Source organism: Capra hircus, chromosome 3 (assembly GCF_001704415.2).
Source record: "Capra hircus breed San Clemente chromosome 3, ASM170441v1, whole genome shotgun sequence".
Classification (NCBI taxonomy): Eukaryota; Metazoa; Chordata; class Mammalia; order Artiodactyla; family Bovidae; genus Capra; species Capra hircus.
In genome coordinates, this window is record NC_030810.1 from 88413643 (window position 1) to 88432622 (window position 18980).

Sequence of the window (18980 nt, forward strand, 5' to 3'; positions counted from 1 at the left end):
TGGAGGTTCCTCAATAAATACTTGTCGAGACTTTTGTTTTTCTTGTTTCACTTAATTTTTGTACTTAAGAACTGCACAGTCAAATTGAGGAGATAAACATGTACATCAGTGCATTACAGTACAGTATGGAGACATGAGAAGAAACACATTGCATCGTGAGCAGAAGAGCCAGCTTCCCTGGGCTCAGGGAGGAGCAAGAAGGGCTCCACAGAGAAGGCATCACTGGGTGGTATCATGTGAAGGAGAGCTGCTAGGGTAGAACCAACTGGGATGATGATCAAGCATAAGTAGGCCGCTGGTGATGTGAGTGTGGAGGGAAGTGAGGGAAAGAAGAAGGAGACAGATCTTGGATGAAGGGGGAGCAAGATTTGGGAGCCCGAAAGCAGTACAAGGAGGCAAACCAAAGTACCGTCTCCTTCCCTCCCTAGGGACCGCATACCTTCAGGGTGAGACTGGAGGAAAAGGGCCTCTCAGTGGTTGTTTCCACTGCAGCATATCTTTTGAGACAATTGGCATTGCTCAAACCTGAGTCTCATTGCCAGGAAGTTTCACAAGGCCTATTTGCCAGGGGAAGTCCCTGGAATCTCCTGGACTTCTTCTTGCTTCCGTCCCATAAGAGAGGCTGTCGAAAACTCAGAGGCATAAAAGGCCCAGAGTATGGGCATCCCAGAGAAACTGACCAGGGATATGGGAGTGATCGCCATGGATCAGAAGTCTTTCTGGAAAGGTGAGCTCTGGGCTGATAATTCAGCAGGAGGCGAATGAGGAGAGAAGGTATAGCCTAGATAACTTAGACCAATAGAAGAAGCAGTCGTCTTCTGGGACTCCAACCTCTCTGTTCACCTCCTTATCAATACCTGTCAGGCCAAGACAACTGCATCAGGGACCATTGGATCTTTCCCAGATGGGCAAGGGAGCAGCCGTGGCCAAAGCCCTTCAGCCCATCAGGGCTGTTGTCAGTCTGTGTGCATTTGCACAGAGGCGCCTCTTGTCCAGATGGTGATGTACGAGCACTGTCTTGGGAGTCCCATGATTCATGGACTGTACTTTCTGCACATTTTAAAAATTTGGAGACCTCATATTTCTTGTCTGCAGAAGGATTCACTGGTAGATGCTTTCTAAAACCGTCTTTCAGTTCTGATGTTCTGATCCAAAACTCTGACCTTTGCGGTGGCTGGGAAATTGGATAAAGGGGGGGATGAGACTAAATACACAGGGCTATCGGTGAAGAAGAGAAGTGTGCCGGGAGGAGAAAGAGTGTGCCTTACAGAGGAAAAGCAACCATTTCATCATGTCCTTACCTCTTCCTGCTTGTCTATGCTCCTGAGTCATGCCTACCCACGTGGAAATGGCAAGAGCATGTTGAGTTTCCTGTTGAGGTTCTCGGCCTTGAGTCCTTGGGGAAGCAGCCCACAGGGAGCCTGCATTTTGAAAAGGGCCTGGAGGCCAACCTGACAGCAGATGAGGCAATGAGCATTCTCCTACCTGCTTAGTCGGTGTGAGGAGGACCAGATCCCTACCTGCTCTGCCTAAAAGTGACGTGAATCAGCAGGACAGAACCCTAGAGTCCACCTCCCCAGCCCCAAGCTCTATGAAGGAGGCACCCACTTCAGCAGCTGTCACCCAAAGTTTCATCTCATTTTTTTCAAGGTTTATTTACTTATTTTCGGCTGTGCTAGGTCTTCGTTGCTGCGCGTGGGCTTTCTCTAGCTGCGGTAACCAGGGGTTGCTCTGTAGCTGTGGTGCGCAGGCTTCTCATCGTGGCGGTTTCTCCTGTTGCAGAGCACAGGCTTTCGCGCGTGGACCCAGGGGTTGTGGCACATGGGCTTTGTTGCTCAGTGGCATGTGGATCTTACCAGACCAGGGATTGAACCCTTGTCCCCTGCATTGGCAGGCGGTTTCTTAACCACTGGACCACCAGGGAAGCCCTGTCTATGAATTTTTTATGTTCTTTAAGACCTACGCCCAGACTATATTATGCCAAACAGCACTCGGGATAAGTGAAAGTGAAAGTGAAGTCGCTCAGTCGTGTCCGACTCTTTGCGACCCCATGGGCTGTAGCCTACTAGGCTCCTCTGTCCATGGGATTTTATATGCCAAATGTCAAATGTCACTGCCAAATATCTCTTCCATTGCTGTTCCTGCCACTATTCATTTCATTTTTAACTGCCGTTTCCTCCATTTTCAAACCCTTCAAATGTCCTAGTGTGGGTAATTCTAGATAATGCCCCCAGGGAAGGGGGTCATAGTTCAAGGACTCTTGCCTTTTGGGTGATGTTTCCAGGACCAGAGTTCTGCCCTTTCCTTTCCTTTAGCAGAATAAATGAAGGCTATGCTGCAAGGAGGTCCAACCAGTCCATTCTAAAGGAGACCAGTCCTGGGTGTTCTTTGGAAGGAATGATGCTAAAGCTGAAACTCCAGTACTTTGGCCACCTCATGTGAAGAGTTGACTCATTGGAAAAGACTCTGATGCTGGGAGGGATTGGGGGCAGGAGGAGAAGGGGACAAGAGAGGATGCGATGGCTGGATGGCATCACCGACTCGATGGACGTGAGTTTGAGTGATCTCTGGGAGTTGGTGATGGACAGGAAGGCCTGGCGTGCTGCAATTCATGGGGTCGCAAAGAGTCAGACACGACTGACCAACTGAACTGAACTGAATTGATGATGGTCTTACCAATCCTTCCAGGGGAGGTGTCCTGTGGAGAAGAGGCTTGACAGGACCTTAAACAGGAAGGCTTAGAGCACTACCAGAGCCAACTCACGCTCCTCAATTCACCTTCAGAGTTAGCTGTCTGTACACAGGGCGACTATTCATCTCAGTTCACCCAGGAGAGTTCTGGTCCACACTGTTGCCCACAGGGAAATGATTGATAATGCTCCTTTTCACTCTCCAAAGAGTCCAGTTGGACAATAAACTATTTGGTCACCTTAACTATATTCAGCTCCAGACCAGGCTGTGAGCCCCTTGAGTACAGGGACAGCACTGAATTCATCCTTGTTTCTCCAGGATCCAGGGCAACACTTGGCACAGAGCAGGTGGTTCGATAAATTTTTGTTGGATGAATGAATGAGCGAATGAATTCCCAGCTTGGAAAATGTTCCTCTGTAGGGCTGTAGACTCTGTAAGACATCCAAGGGCTGGGTACCTCAAAGCCTATAGAGGGACCTCAGCAGCTGTGGTTGGATCGCTCAGAGGAAGCACAACTATATGTTTCACGTAGGCACACCCACACACTCACTACCACAGTCTGAGGCAAGAACCATGTTGGGCTCAACAAATTTCCTTCCTGTCCACCTCTTACAGGTTTAGTGGTCTTGCTGCTTCTTCAGGAAGGTAAGTAACCTGTGAGTTTACATGTTCCTGGGTCCCTTGGGCTGTGTCCTTTCTGATGCTGGGTTTATGTCTCTTCTTACGACTCTCCCAAGTTCTGACATTAACATATTGATGACTCCGAGTTTTTATTCTGTGTATCTCTTTGTGCATCCGTGGCTCTGTTCTGCCCTTTGAGCCTCTCTCTCTGTCTCTCGCTGACCTCAGTATTGTGCATCATCTCTCTATCCACTTATATCACTGTGTCATCCATCTATCCATCCACACTAAATCTCAGTGCTCTGGGAATGTTTGCCACGTGGATGATATATACGTCTCTCAATGTGTCTCTTAACTGGAGTCTGGATGCTCAAGAGACTCCAGCACAGCGGGCCCAGGCTGAATGACCCTCAGAGGCTCTGACTGAATAAATAAAGGAGGCAATGGCTTTGGGGAAGAAACTTGTGGCAGTCTGGGCTCTGAGATCATCACACTGGGTTCCCCATTGTCCCTCTTCCCTCTACTCCAGGATCTGCCTACAAACTGGTTTGCTACTTTACCAACTGGTCACAAGACAGGCAGGAGCCAGGGAAGTTCACCCTTGAGAGCACTGATCCCTTCCTATGTTCTCACCTCATTTACTCATTCGCCAGCATCAGTAACAACAAGGTCATCATCAAGGACAAGAATGAGGCGAAGCTTTACCAGGCCATCAACAGTCTCAAAACCAAGTCAGTAGGAGAGGAGTGGGGAGCACCCAGGGTGGGCTTCGGGGAGAGAAGATAGCTCTAAACTGGGCCTAAGGCCTTCTGTCTCCATTCACTCATTTGTGCATTTATTCATGTGTATTTCCTTCGGTATAACCCCGATCCTTCCTGTTCTTCTTCCCTCTTCCTCATCCTTTCACTAAACTTAGCTGCTAAGCAGCCAGGGCCCATTTATCTGTATTCTAGCCCTAACTCTTTAGGCAAAGTTTTCCCTGGCAGCCAGCAAAGAAATAATCAGCTTATTCTTCTACTCCAGGAATCCCAAACTGAAAATTCTCTTGTCTATTGGCGGGTATCTGTTTGGTTCCAAAGGGTAAGATCACAGTCTCTTTATTTTTTGTTCATTCTGCCATGTAATTTCTTCTCTGTCTTCCTTTTTGGGGGGGTGATGTCCTGGGTCTCTGTTGGCTCCGCACAGGCTGTCTCTAATTGTGGTGAGCGGGGGCTGCTCTTTGTTGTGGTGCTTAGGCTTCTCGTTGTGGTGGCTTCTCTGTTTGTGGAGCACGGCCTAGAGCACACAGGATTCAGTAGTTGCGGCATGTGGACTCGGTCGTTGTGGTGCACGGGCTTAGTTGCCCCACGGCATGTGGCATCTTAGTTCCTTAGACCAAGGATCGAACCAGCATCCTTTGCCTTGGCAGGCAGATTCTTAACCACTGGAGCACCAGAAAAGTCATGGTACGGGTAATTTCTCTTTGCCACTGCTTTTCCTACCCTTGAAAAGAAACATTGAACTGGGCTTTAGAAAGGTCCTTCCTTGGCTTAGATGGCAAAACTGATCTGAGTTTTGTCACAGGTTGAGGCATACCCCTGTGTTTTCTGACATCTTGGAAGGAACTCTGCAGGAGCTTAAGAAACTGAGCTGGGAGCGGCATTCAGTAAACTCAATTATTCACATGAAGGTTCTTCACCTGATGGACTATGGGGAGATGGCTTTAGTTGGGAAATTTAATTTTTTAAGGGTTTAAGGGATTTGAGGGCTTGCCTTTCACCTTGAGTAGGGGTCAGGTGAGTGCTTTCCTAAAACCACATCCTTGACCAGCAGCAGTCAGGGAACTGTAGTTTCCTGGGCCATGGTTGTGCAGCTGGATGGCCTGAAAGTGCTGAGCACAGGGACAATTGGGTAGGTCTTGCTTAAAGCAGAATAGCTATTACTTTGAAACATATATTACAAATTATAATTCTATTCACAGGAAAATGATACTCCATTTGCATCAAGAGCTAAATAAACACAAATCTGTAAAGAAGAAAGGCATCTTTTTTGCAATCTTCAAATACAGTTAATCTAACTTTGAATTTCTTCTGCTTTAATTTTTTTAAGTGCCAGCATTTTAAAAAAGCTGAGAGATCTTAATCTTAGCCAGCAGAGGTTTTCAGCTTTCACAAGAAATCTGATAAGACATCTTTTTTGTGCAGCTGGTCAGTATTCTCTATAGCTGGAGTAAGCAGGGGAAAGAAGTAACATTAGAAGACCTATGTAGATGAGTTACCTAGGGGAAGTGAACAAAATACCTCTCTGAGCTCAATTTACCCATCTGTAAAATGTACATCACAACATCTATTTCATAAGGTGCAGGCAGATTTTGAATGAGGTAACATATGTCATGTGCCTGCCTTAGTTATCATTCAATTAACTAATGCCAACTTTTCCTTCCTTTCTCTTCTACTTCTATTCTGAATCCATTCACCTATGAAATAACAGGATTGACCTAATTAATTTTTAAAGTCTTTACCAGTTCAAAACTTATAAAATACTTAGCAACACAGTTTCTACACACAGACAGAAAAAAGATCAACCTATCTAACTTATTTGATTCTACATTAACTTCATCACAATCTCCTGTCAGTTTTTAATGGGTTTTCCTGGTAACTATCCCTCTGATTCCCAAATTCTCTCTCATTCATAATACTTGCTTATCGTTGATTCAATTAAAAATATCTTCATTCATTCATTCTTATGTGCATGCATTCATTTTTCAATAAGTAATTTGCTAAGTAGTCCTTGTATATTAGTTTAGTGGTTGAAACTAGGACTCTGGAGATTAAAAGATTTGGTTTGAATTTCTCTTTAGCTATGTGCAAGCTGTGTGCAAGTTGTTTGACTTTAGGCAATTTCTTCTCTTTTTTTAAAGGCAATTTTATAATGTCACTATGCTTCATTTTCTAAAAAAAATTCACAATGAAGAAAATAACAGAATCAACTTAAAGATGAAGTTGTGAGGGAAGGCAATACAAACAAACTCTTTAGGCAGTGCTGATGTGCAATAAGGGCCCAGTGGTTGCAATAATTAATTATTGTTATTCATTAACTTTGTCACTATTATTAGATAAATGACAGTCTTTTTGTGCCAGGTGCCATACAGCAGTGCTTAAAAATGTGTACCACACAGATTTGCTTCTCTGTTGAATGGTTGTCTTTCCTAAAACTGGAGGCTTCTGCCCAAAGCATCAGAGCACCTTTGATCAGAGCATCAGATGCCACTGCTCTCTAAAAGGGGTATCCCTTGCTTTTCGTCTAAGCACTGTGAACGCATTTGAAATACAAGAGAAAAGTTACAAAGCTGCTTCTACCCTTGGTTTTCAGCTAATAGACCTGGTTTTGCTATTTCCTCCACTGTGCTGCTGAGATATATACAGGAACAAAATCCTCATTAAAAAAAAAAAAACTTTATGGAAGTATAGTTACAATATTATATTAGCTTCAAGCATACAACATAGTGAGTCAATATTTTTATAGGTTATACTCCATTTAAATAATGGCTATATTTTCTTGTACTGTATAATAACATCTTTATTTATTTTATACATAGTAGTAAATGTCTCTTAACCCCATACCGTTATCTAACCTCTCTACCATTTCCTTTCCCCACCTGTGACCACTATTTTGTTCTCTACATCTGTGAGTCTCTTTCTTTTTGCTGCATACATTTGCTTCTTTCATTTTTTAGATCCCATGTATAAGCTGTAACATAGAGGCAAATCCTCAATTTAATATTGATTGAAACAAATGAATTCAAGACTCTGAATCTTTCTGGGATGGGAGGTATTGTGAGAGGTGGGAGGTGATACAAGTCAAAGGATATATCCTCTGGAAAATACTGATATCTTGTCTACAGATTTCTATTTTAAATCTTGTTGTGGAGTACAGGCCCTCCACATGGGCAGCTCAGAGTCAACTTCCTGGCTTAAGAATTCTGGTTCAGATGAAAGCCCTGGAGGGTTGCTGCGGCTCAGGGTCCTCCTGGTTTTTCACGAGAAGGGACTGCAGAGACCTGGGTTGCTTATTCAGGACTGGGTTGCTTGTGTGGGGAAAGAGAAGTTCCTATGAAGTCCAGCTCTCTTTTTAGGAAGCTTTCCAAAATGTGGTCACTTTGAAATAGATGAGGCAGGATCAGTGTCTTCAGTCCCATTTTAAAGATGGGCCAGACTGAACCCAGAGAGCTATTTGGTGACAAAGAGGTCACTAGAAAGGACTCCGACCTGGGACTCAAATCTAGATCTCTTGACCCTCAGCCCATCACATTGCAAATTGCTTTTTCAAGGGTGTGAGATGTTAAAGAAAGTCAGAGGTGGATAGTAATTAAAGAGGGAAAAACAGATTTTATTCAGGAAGTATTGTAATAGGGTCTCCTATTACAGGAAGGAGACCTCAGGATAGTACTGGACTCAATGCTGGATATGGCAGAGACAAAAGTGGATTTATAGCCAAGAAGCAGGTTATTCGTGGGTGTCGGTGGATGGGAAATTCCTAAGAGGAAGCATTAGGGTTAGGGAGATTCTTGCGAAACTGACTCAACAGAACTGTTGTTGAAGGCAGGCCAGGACGATAAATTATCACCTGGGGGATGGTAGGGGATGAGGATGATACTGAGGGTGAGCTGATACCAAGGGTGAGGGATTCTCATTAAGCTGATTTAGGAGTCTGCAAAGATAGGGACAGAAGCCCAAGGTCAAGGCCGAGTTGAGAAGAGAATTCAGAGGACTTGGACTAAAGTTTGGGCTTCCCAGGAGGCTGTGGTCAAGAATCCACCTGCCAATGCAGGAGACACTGGTTTGATCCCTAGGTCAAGGGATCAAAGAAAATGGCAACCCACTCCAGTATTCTTGCCGGGAAATCCTATGGACGGAGGATCCTGGCGGGCTACAGTCCACGGAGTCGCAAACAGTCAGACACGGCTTAGCGACCAAACGGCTAAAGTTTGGTCAAGGAGAGTCTCTGCCATAGGCAGCTCCACTATCCTGCAGAAAGGGCTGCAGAGAACCCAGTCCTCCTCTACGCAACTCCATTGATTTTCTGGCCTAGCAATCCTTTCTCTCCCCATTTGCTCCAAAAGAGGCAGGGGTTGGGATAGAAAAATAGTGAGAAAATATTGGGGAAAGAAAGACTATCTCAGGATTTCTGTAAAAAAAAAAAAAAATGTTGTTTTATGTCTTCTTCTTCCCAAGAAACACCTGTCTTGCTTCTACCCAGGTTCCATCCCATGGTTGAATCTTCTTCATCAACCTTGAAATTTGTCAACTCTGTAATCCTGTTTCTGAGGAATCATAACTTTGATGGACTGGACATAAGTTGGATCTACCCAAATGTAAAAGACAACACTCATTTCACTGTGCTGATTCATGTAAGGCAAACTCCACGTTACCCTTACGTGAAACCCACGGCCATTCCAGGAGAGAAAAAGGAAGAGACTGGCTCTTATTGGAAGATAGTCCCTTCCTTTGAGAAGCCCCAACTCATGAAGGAAAAGCCCTTGGATCTAGTTTAATGCAAGGACACCATCAAAGAACAGAGCCTCCTTATAGAACAAACAACACCGAAACGAAGCAACATCCATGTGAAAGAGTATAGGGCCACAGACTCTCCTGAGTACTGGAATAGTCTCATAAAGTTCTATCACATAGATCAGAGAATCTACTAGGAGGAAACCCAGATAGTTCTTCTTGAGTACAGTGAGACTGGTGGTCCTTCTGCGTAATGTGGACATTCCTGAGCTTGAGACAGGAGGCATCCCCATGTGGGAATGGGGAGAAAAGTTTCGATCTTTCCATCTAATGTGGTTCTAGAAATTTCAAATCGGGTAAGAATCTTAGGTCTGTGCTCTGGGAGGGAGCACTGACTTGTGGGCTTTTTGTTTTTCACAGAAGTTAGCAGAAGCTTTTCAGCAGGACTTTGTAAAATCCACCAAAGAAAGGCTTCTCTTGACTGCAGGAGTTTCTGCAGGGAGGCAGATGATTGACAACAGCTATCAGATCAAGGAATTGGCAAAGTAAGAGCACTGGATCATCCCCTCCATCTCTCTGCTGCCAGCCTGGCCGATGCAAGTGATGCATGTCAATATGTCTGAGGGATGAAGGGAAAAGGGAAAGCATGGAGTCACTATCCTAACCACATCACCCAGCCAGGAACTTCTCCTTTATGGCTAATTTCAATCCTTCTAACAGCATCCAAAGCTCTACATGAATATGTGTACAGTTGACCCTCGAACAAAGCGAGGGCTAATCCATGTGTAATTTACAGTCAGCCCTTTGTATCCATGGTTCCTCCTCATCTGTGGATTCAGCCAACCCCAGACCATGTGGTTCCATAGTATTTACTGTTCTGTAGTATAAAAGTGAACTATGCAGCTCAAGTGTGCAGCGTTCAAGGGTCGACTGTAGTTGTTTCTACCTCTGCTCATCACAGAATCTCTTCTTTTGCTTTTGGCAATCTAGAGACCTGGATTTCATCAACCTCCTGTCTTTTGACTTCCATGGGTCTTGGGAAAAGCCCCTTGTCACTGGCCACAACAGCCCCCTGAGAAAGGGACAGCTGGACAGAGGGACAAACTCCTACTACAATGTGGTGAGTCTTAGGGAGAAAGAGTGCTGGGTACACTGGCTGTGAGAGGAGCTGAGGCCAGTGCAGGTCATCTAGAGTTAATTTTGTCTCGAACTGAGGAAGAGATGCATTGCCCAAGAGGGACTCAGATAACCCTGGAAGCTGGTGAGAACAGGGAAAATGCTTGGACCAGGCACAGTAAAGTTTCACCTAGAAAATGTCAGAGGACTTTGCAACTGAAATGTCCTGAACTTTTCTCTCACTCGAGGTGTCAGTCACCCCAGTCTTCTCCTAATTCTCCATCCTCGATGCATTTCCTGAAACCCACATGGATGTACAGAACTTAGTACTCTCCTGTATGTGCCCACATTCCCTATTTAATTTGATCTTCAAAATAATCTGAGGTTGGCTGGTCAGGAAGCATTAGTTTCACTTCACAGATGATGAAATGGAAACCTGACAAATTAATTGGCTCTTCAAGTTCTTGCTGATGTGAATATCCTGAAAAGTGGTAGAAAATGGAAAATCCAAGGGAAGGAAGTCATTAACAAAACAGTTTTTGTTGTTGTCATGGTACATGTGGATATATTCCTAAAATTGGACAGGAAGAAATGTCTGGGATTTCCAAGCCTTCATATTTAAAATTACAAAACGGATCAGTCCAAGCTGGGTATACTGATTTCTAGTCTGGGGTTTTCTGGAATACCATATGATCAAGTCACATCAAACCAAGCCCCCTTCATTCTTTCCTCTCTCTCAATGATTTTTAAGGATGAGGAGACATACCCTCCCCTTCTGTAACCCCTTATTCTGTTCTGGAAGCCAGTAAGGCTCAAACTAGCCTCTTAACCTCTTATCTTGCCTCTTGGACCTGATGTTATTGTGAGGCCTCACAGGCTAGTGTCTGATGGCCACAACCCCCATCACCTTCATCAGTAATACAACCCGTCATAGTGTAGACAAATTCCACAGGCTGTTGACTCAAAGGGAAAAGATAGATGGTGATAACCTTGATTTCATGTTTTCTAGGTCACTTGCCTGATTTCTTTCTGGTTCATCATTCAGTTTTCTTTTATGATTAGAAAAGGCTGACTTGGTCACTTAGTGCTGAAGAGCAGTAAGAGCATTAGAATAAACACTCTGGTTCCAATGGGATCCTCCATAGTTACTGATGTAGAGAAGGAATCATGGAGTCCCTTCTGTGAATTTGGGCTGGAGGCTCAGTAAGGCCTGACACCTTTCTTTCCCATACATGCTGTGCCTCAGTCTATCTTCTCTTTCTAGGAATATGCTGTGGGATACTGGATAAACAAGGGGATGCCTGCAGAGAAGGTGGTCATGGGCATCCCCACGTATGGACGTTCCTTTACACTGGCCTCTGCAGAAACTGCCGTGGGGGCCCCTGCCTCTGGTCCTGGAGCCACTGGCCCCATCACCAAGTCTTCAGGCTTCCTCGCTTATTATGAGGTATCTGGAGCTTCCCTGTGCCCTCAGCTGCCCCCTGTGTCTAGATAGGCATTCCAGCTTCAATCTGACAATAATAGAGTAACACTTCCTGAGTGCTGGGAAAGAAAGTATGGAGTGCTATTAGAACATATAAGAGGAGCTCTGCACCCTGACTTGAGAGGGGGTCAGGGAATGCTTCCTGAAGGAAGTGACGTTAGCTGAAATCTGGAGAGGAGGTGGCACTAGTGAAGAATGGGGATAGGTAAAACAGGTATGGGAGATTGAAAAAGGGAGACTGTTCCACGTTTTTGACTCGGGCAACTAAGTAGATGGTAATGCCATTTTTACTGAGTTGGGGAAGATACGAAGGAGCAGAGTGGGCATTGGTCCCAATCATGAGATCAGTTTTGGACATTCCGAGTTTGAGGAGCAAGTGGGACATCCAAATGCCAGTGGGATGTACAAATAAAAGGTGAGTAGTTCGGTATGTGTGTTTGGACCACAAGAGGCCAGCCTGTGCTAGAGACGTAGCTTCTAAAACTATCAGCATAAAGATGGTATGTGAAGCCAACGTGCAAGAAGCGACAAAACCCAAGGACCTCTTGTACTTCAGGGTTAGGCAGAGGAAGAGGAGAACTTTAATGAAACTGACAAGATCTACAAGAAGGTAGGCAGAACCCAGAGTGTTCTGTGCCAAAGAACAGAGTGAGAAGTGGGTGTTTCAAAAAGAGGAGCCAGAAACCAACACAATACTGTAAAGTAATTAACTTTCAATTAAAAATAAATCAATAAAAAGAAGCAAGGAGCAGTCGAATATGTCAGATTCTGTCCTGCAGTCAGACAGACTTAACATCATAGAGATAACTATCAAAGGTGTTTGGCCGTTTAGACCATCATTCCTTTTTGCTCCTCAATCTGGAGAAAAACAATTTTTTAATGTATAGGAAGTTCTAAGAGTCAAACAGTAATTCAACCAACAGAAACTCTTGGGTTGCTCCCATATCGCAAAGACTGGGTCCTGTGAGAGCTAGAACTCATTCTTCATCCTTGTCTTAAAAGGGCTTACAGTCTAGGTGGAAAGAATGTAGAATACAAATGACACTAGTTAAATAAGAGTTTTAAAACTATCAGAGTTAATAACATTACATAGGTACTGTAAAACGAGATATGATTAAGTGGCCAATGTGGAGGGCCACAAGTTCAGAAATGGGTGATGGGGAAGGCTCCATAGAAGAGGAGAGATGTATGCTGGATCTTGAAGGATAGGAAGGAGTTTGATCAGGTAAGGAAAGAATAACATCCTACATCTTGGTTTCCGTTTGGAGTCCTAGTATATTCCCTCATCACTGGCATGGTCATGCTATGAACTGCTACTGATGCTCTTGGCATCCACTGAGATATTCTGAGTGTAATGCTCAGTTTTTCATCTCACCTCACTCAGGGGAATGACTGAAGAACCATCAGTTGAGTTGACAAGGGGAAAAGGGAATGAGTCACCATCAGAGTCCTCACTGAATCACTTAATATAAGGAATAAGAGAGGTCAGAGCTCAGACTCTGCTGGAAGGATTTCAGTGCAGACCACTGGATACACATTCCCCTATTGCATGGAAAATTTAACCTGATTGTTCACTGTATCACCCTACATCACTATAACTTTGACAAATTGGTATTTCCTTGAATATTCAACTTTCCATTTATCACCCTCATTGAGGCAATAGAGAAGGAAATGGCAACTCACTCTAGTATTCTTGCCTGGAGAAATCCATGGACAGAGGAGCCTAGTGGGTTATAGTCCGTGGGGTCTCATTGAGGCAAACATGAGTGTAAATAATCTAAAAAGAGTGAGCAAAACAAAATGAGTTTTCTGTGTGGCTTTAAAATGCATTTTCAATGAAGATTTATCTTTTTTAGTAGCTCTTACTTCTGCTAACAAGAAGAGAAAAATAGCTGATGATAGAAGGGGAATCCCAGCACAGGCACATTGGGAGGGGGAAGGGACAGAGGGAGAGTAGTGGGGTTGAAGTGGGGATAAGCTACAAGGTAGGGAATGATGGTGATGGTCATTGTGATGCTACATGTCTGTAAAGCACTTTATTGTTTTCAAAGTTGTCTTTTTTTCCCTAACATGTATTAGTTCAGTTGATCCTAACAATATTGTAAGGGAAGTATATAAGATACATAATTATAATTGTTTCCATTTTGCAAATGAAGACATGGGAAGATTTACTGATCAATACTGAGGCCGGATGTGGAACTCAAGTACTCTCTGCCCTCTAGCTGTTTGTGGTTCCTCCTGATGAGGCCTTAGCATCAACAGTTTCCAAAGGTTCACCTTGAACCATCCATTCTGCATGTTGTATCTATCATTTCTCTCATTGATTCCTGGAGTAAAGATTCTGATATTGTCCTCAAGACCCTTGCCTTCCCCTTTTATCTCAATAAATTTAAAGCAGAGCCCATTAGTGAACCTCTTGCTTCTCCTTTCCTTACCAGATCTGTCGGTTCCTACAAGGAGCCAAGATCACAAGGCTCCAGGATCAGCAAGTTCCCTATGCAGTCAAGGGGAACCAGTGGGTGGGCTATGATGATGTGGAGAGCGTGGAGACCAAGGTATGTCCGGGTTTTGGGAGAGCAAGAGGCTCTGGGACAGTTGTTCCTAAGTGAGAGGCTCTTGCTTAAGAGGCTCTAGGACAGCAGAACACTCCGGTGCTTGGGGGATGGGGTGTGTGATCAAATGCCTCAGTACTCTGTGTGGAAGGAGAGAAGCCTCTGTGGTGCAAAGCTAGTCATGATTCTAAGTCATACCTTATAGAACATGCAGGAGAGGTGGAAAAGGTGCAAGAAAGAATTAGGAATAAGGGGAGAAGCAAGGAGTGGAGAGAAGGGAGGTGGGAGGAGAAGGGAGGTGGGAGAAAAAGGGGAAAAGAGCAAAGGAGACATTGGTGCCTATACAGAATGGTCACCCACCTGGTTGACCAGGACAGACCCTTCAGTCCTTCCCGTGGATTATGAGGCTCCAGATTTCTGAGTCTACCAGTTCTTTGGAGAAGAAAATGGCAACCCACTCCAGTATTCTCACCTGGAAAATCCCGTGAACAGAGGAGCCTGGGGGGCTACAGTCTACAGGGTTGTTCTTAGACCTTGCTAAGATGTTTGCTTTCCAGGTGCAAAGCAGGACAAACACATCAGTGTAATTAACAACCCAATTGTAATTGAAATCTTGCTAGTGATTTTCTAGTTTCTACTCCTCATCCTAGAGGCCTAGGTTTTGGACCTGGGATGTGATTATTCCATGAGAGGTGGTTAATAGCAGCTGGCTCTCTCTCCATTTTGTAAGCCTTCCCAAGCAACCCTTTCCTTCAGGGAATCCCTGACTCCATAGGGTGCAAACCTACTGCTACATTCTAAACTCAAACCCTCCTGTGAACCTGACGTGGGTCTTGGGCCTTTAAAGGACCCCTTCTAACCTCAGTATACCCTTCTGTGCTCCCCTCAGGTTCAGTTTCTAAAGAATCTAAACCTGGGAGGGGCCATGATCTGGTCTATTGACATGGATGACTTCACTGGAAAATTCTGCAGCCAGGGCCCCTACCCCCTTGTTCAAGCTGTCAAGAGGAGTCTTGGCTCTCTAGAAAGGTAACAGAATTTAGGACAGACTGAGAGTGGGCAGAGAGCTGGGCAGAGCGGGACACTGGAGACTGGGGGAGGTAGTCTTCACATATTTGGACTGATGAATTTTCAAATTCCTTTGGACCTTCTCTTCTCCTTTTTGTTATTGATTAGTCTGATTCTGTTCTTTTGGTGAGCTTCCAAAGACTTCTAATATATAACAATAGTAATTTGGCTACCATTTATTGAGCACAGTCTAAGCTAAGGGTTTTCTTTTCATGTAGAGTGGGCATAAATATTTACTCCACCGCAATTCTTCACTACAAAATCATCAGCCTGTTTTAATTTTCTAAATCAGAATAAATCTGACTTTATGCTCCCAATTGACTGTTGAGAGATCCAATCTTAATTGTTATTAATGGTCTATTCCTTTCTCCCCATCCACAGTTTTTTTTTTTTAATTGGAGGAAATTTGCTTTGAAATGTTGTGATAGTTTCTGCTGTACAACAATGCAAATCAGCCATGATTATACATACATCACCTCCCTCTTGGGTCTCCCTCCCCTTACCCCAGCCCACTCTTCTAGGCTGTCACAGAGTGCCTGGCTGGGCTCCCTGTGTTATACAGCAACTTCTCATCAGGTATCTATTTTACACATGATGGTGTATATACGTCTATGTTACTTTCTCTATTTGTTCCACTCTCTCCTTCCTCCTCTGTGTCCACAAGTCCATTCTCTAGATCTTGCTTTAGTGTGGACGGTCAGGAGGTCTCATGGTCATTATTGATGGCCATGCCCATTACTGCCTTAACAGCAGGTGGTTTGGCTGCTGCTGCATCCCTGGGTCCTGGGTTCTGTAAGCAAATCCTATATCTTCTTGTGCAGGTGAGAGTGCTGCTGACCAACCAGGTGTGCTGACCTCATCTCAGTGGAGGAGCGGGACTCTGGAAATCACTGCAGACAGACAACTGGAGAGGACTGGCCATATTGTCCTGGAGAAGGACCCAGAGCAGTGAAAAATCTCCTAAACTATATGACTGGACAGCAGCCTTTCAACTCTGAACATCTATGTCTTAGTAGCTTGACTGAGGCCTTATGTTACTGATTGGATTTGAAATACTTTCTTTTGTTTCCAGGCTTAACTCATAGCTAAGAAGGTAAGGTGACCTTGCTGCGTACTCCTGCTGCAGGAATTCATGTGTGGGATTCTTGGAGGTTAGATGAGGCCCTCAGGATGTCTCTTCTCCAAGTCTCCCCTTGACTTTCTCTCAGACCTCGGACTGGGTCTGGCTTTGTTCTCCTGCAGCTGCTGACTGGTTCCTTTGAGGCACAATAAAGAAAAAAGCATTTTGTTCCAGCTAGTGTGGCCTCCTTTGTGCAAGCTTGGACCTTGAGGTATAAGGCTGTCCTCTCCCACCATTTGTGGGTACAAGTGTAGGCCTGCATATCATATGTCTAAATATTCAAGAGCCAAGGGTTAAAATAGGATTTATACTCTTAACGAATATGATTTTGCAGTGACCCCAAAAGACCAGGTTTGAATTTAGAATTCCCAGACTCCTCGGAATTCTGTGCCAGAATGCAGCAGCTTGTGCCGTTGGTTCCCAGCCCACTGGTAGCCCCTTTCCCTTCCCATCTAAAGCCCTGACTCAGACAGCAAGGACCTCACATACACACTGGCAGATGTTGGTAAAAGGGGAAGTTGTTAGGGGAAACAATGACTGAAACTGCCCACCCTGTCAGGCACTATAGTAACCATTTTCATGAGTTATTTTACAACAGGAGGTCCTGGTAAGGAACATAGAACTAACAAGCCATCACCAACTGGAAGAATTCAGGAGAACTCAAAAGGAGACTCCATGTGTCCCACCATCTCCCAGAATCCTCACTGAAATCCGTCTTGGCTGAGCAATGCATGTGCCACCAAGAAGCACCCTGATTCAGAGCGAGTGGCTGGAAACAACCCAGAAACTAACCCCATCACCATAAAATCCGAGACTGAGGGACATGTGATAGAGCAGCCCTGCTGGGTTCCCCTTACCTTCCTGCTCTCTGCCTGGGTGCCTTTTTCCAGTAAAGTCTCATACTTTGTCAGAACACGTGTCTCCTCGGATGATTCATTTCTGAGTGTTAGACAAGAATATACTCTTGGGCTCTGGAAGGGGTCCCCCTTCCTGCAACACAGACATCTCAGCTTTTGCATCCAAAGTTTGTCTTCACTCCACTCCAATGTGCGTGCACACACACACACATGCATATACAGATCCTCTGGCAAGTGTGTTCACACCAGCCTTGTGGTCCACATTCAGGATGAGTGAATAGGGAAAAGGGCTCCACGGGACCTGAAAGTAGGAACAGGCTGTTTGGCAACCTGTGCAGGAACCCTGGGTATCTGGATTAGGGTTTAAAACAGCAGGGGTGTGGGCTTCAGGGCTAAGGATGTGCCCCTAGCCCTGCCGTCTCCTCACCTCATGGTGAAGGCTGCAGCTGCAGGAGGACCAGAGTGGAAACACCAAAAGCAGGGAGTAGCACACTGTGGCTGATGGGTCAGATCTAACTCACTGCTTGCCTCTGTGAATAAGCTCTTATGGGAGCACAGCTGCACCTAATTTGTTTCCATATTGTCTATGGCTGCTTTCTCTCCACAATGGCAGGGTTGAGAAGCTGCAACAGATTCTGTGTCCGTGCATGCTAAGTCACTTCAGTCATGTCTGACTCTTTGCAACCCTACGGACTGTAACCCACCAGTTTCCTCTGTCCATGGGTTTCTCCAAGGAAGAATACTGGAGTGGGTTGTCATGCTCTCCTCCAGGAGATTTTCCCAACCCAGGGATCGAACACACATCTCTTATGCTGCCAACATTGGCAGGTGGGTTTTTTACCACTAGCGCCACATGGGAAGCCCTCAGAATGGCCTACAAAGCCTAAAATATCACTATGCAATTCTTCGTCTAAAGCATGTACCCAAAGCAGGGTCTAATGCTGCTTGAAGTCTAAGGCTGTTTTTGAATTCAGACACCCTAATTGCAGGATAAATTGTATTTCCCCTCATTCTCCATTTCCTTATTGAAAAATGACTTTTACCCTAAACTTTCTTTTATCTGTCTATCTGTTTATTTTTGGCTGCGTAGGATATGGCATCTTAGTTCCTCAACCAGGGATCCAACACATGCCCCCTGCAGAGGAAGTGTGGAGTCAACCACTGGACTGCCAGGGAAGTCCCTTACCCTAAACTTAAGCAACACTTTCATGTGCCCATTTAATCCTCTTGACTGCTAAAGGTGGTGTATAAACCCAGTTTGCAGATAAGCTGATTGGGGCTCAGGGAATGTAAGGTCATATATCTAAGTGGTGGCAGGACCAGAATTTCTGCAGAGGAGGTGCTTAGAGATGGCTATAGGATCTGAAGGAGGGCGGAGTGGAACTACTAGGGTGTCAACTATAAATTGGCACTTGACATGGGCACTTGCCACCTACCTCTAAAGGATTAAATCGTGTGCTGCTGCAGTTGCTGATGTTCAATACCCCCTGAAAGGAGCTCAAGATGGAGAGCAGAAATGAGGCACTCCATGCTCTGAAAACAGGCAGAACAGGTCTTCAGATAGTTAGACATTTTGAGGAGCCAATTTTATGAGCCCAATCCTTGTATCTGTTCATGTCTAAAAAAGCACTAAAATCCTGCATGGTGATGACTGCTCCTCGTGACTAGCAGAAACCTTCAGTAAAAAGCATGTGCTTGATTGCATGTATTCCCCCTTCACCAAAATCACATGTATACTGTCCTTCCCCCTACTCCTTTGGAGCAGTTATGAGAGGAGAATCTGAGTTCTTGCCCATGGAGCTGAAGAATGGAATCCAGGAACATGCAAACACTCACAGAAGCAAGCAAATAGAATTTATTAAAGAGGAGGAAAGTACAAAGCCTCAGTATAGACACTGAGAGGAAGTTCCCCCAAGGTGGCTCTTACACCAGTTTTTATATCCTTCCTTAAGTCACATTTCTAACCAATCAATTTAAAGGTCA

The 18980-nt window shown here is 44.8% G+C and overlaps 1 protein-coding gene across 2 annotated transcripts; it reads left to right on the top strand.

Moving 5' to 3' along the window:
* CHI3L2 (chitinase 3 like 2) lies at positions 617-16313 on the top strand. 2 transcript variants are annotated; one of them, XM_005677907.3, is made up of 11 exons: positions 617-727; positions 3307-3336; positions 3842-4043; positions 4336-4392; positions 8551-8701; positions 9222-9346; positions 9792-9921; positions 11182-11364; positions 13839-13955; positions 14842-14981; positions 15842-16313. In XM_005677907.3, exons 1-11 carry the CDS (start codon positions 658-660, stop codon positions 15843-15845), a joined length of 1209 nt encoding a protein of 402 aa, XP_005677964.1. In that variant the 5' UTR covers positions 617-657; the 3' UTR covers positions 15846-16313. The 2 variants fall into 2 exon arrangements, with proteins under 2 accessions (XP_005677964.1, XP_017901397.1); XM_018045908.1 differs by lacking the exon at positions 4336-4392 and having other exon boundaries at positions 625-727.

Bases quoted from the DNA above. Each gene is read 5' to 3' on its own strand.
- CHI3L2 (XM_005677907.3), top strand. From the start codon at position 658: ATGGGCATCCCAGAGAAACTGACCAGGGATATGGGAGTGATCGCCATG. The intron at 4,393-8,550 runs GTAAGATCACAG...GCTTCTACCCAG, and splicing joins TATCTGTTTGGTTCCAAAGG to GTTCCATCCCATGGTTGAAT. The intron at 9,922-11,181 runs GTGAGTCTTAGG...TTCTCTTTCTAG, and splicing joins CAAACTCCTACTACAATGTG to GAATATGCTGTGGGATACTG.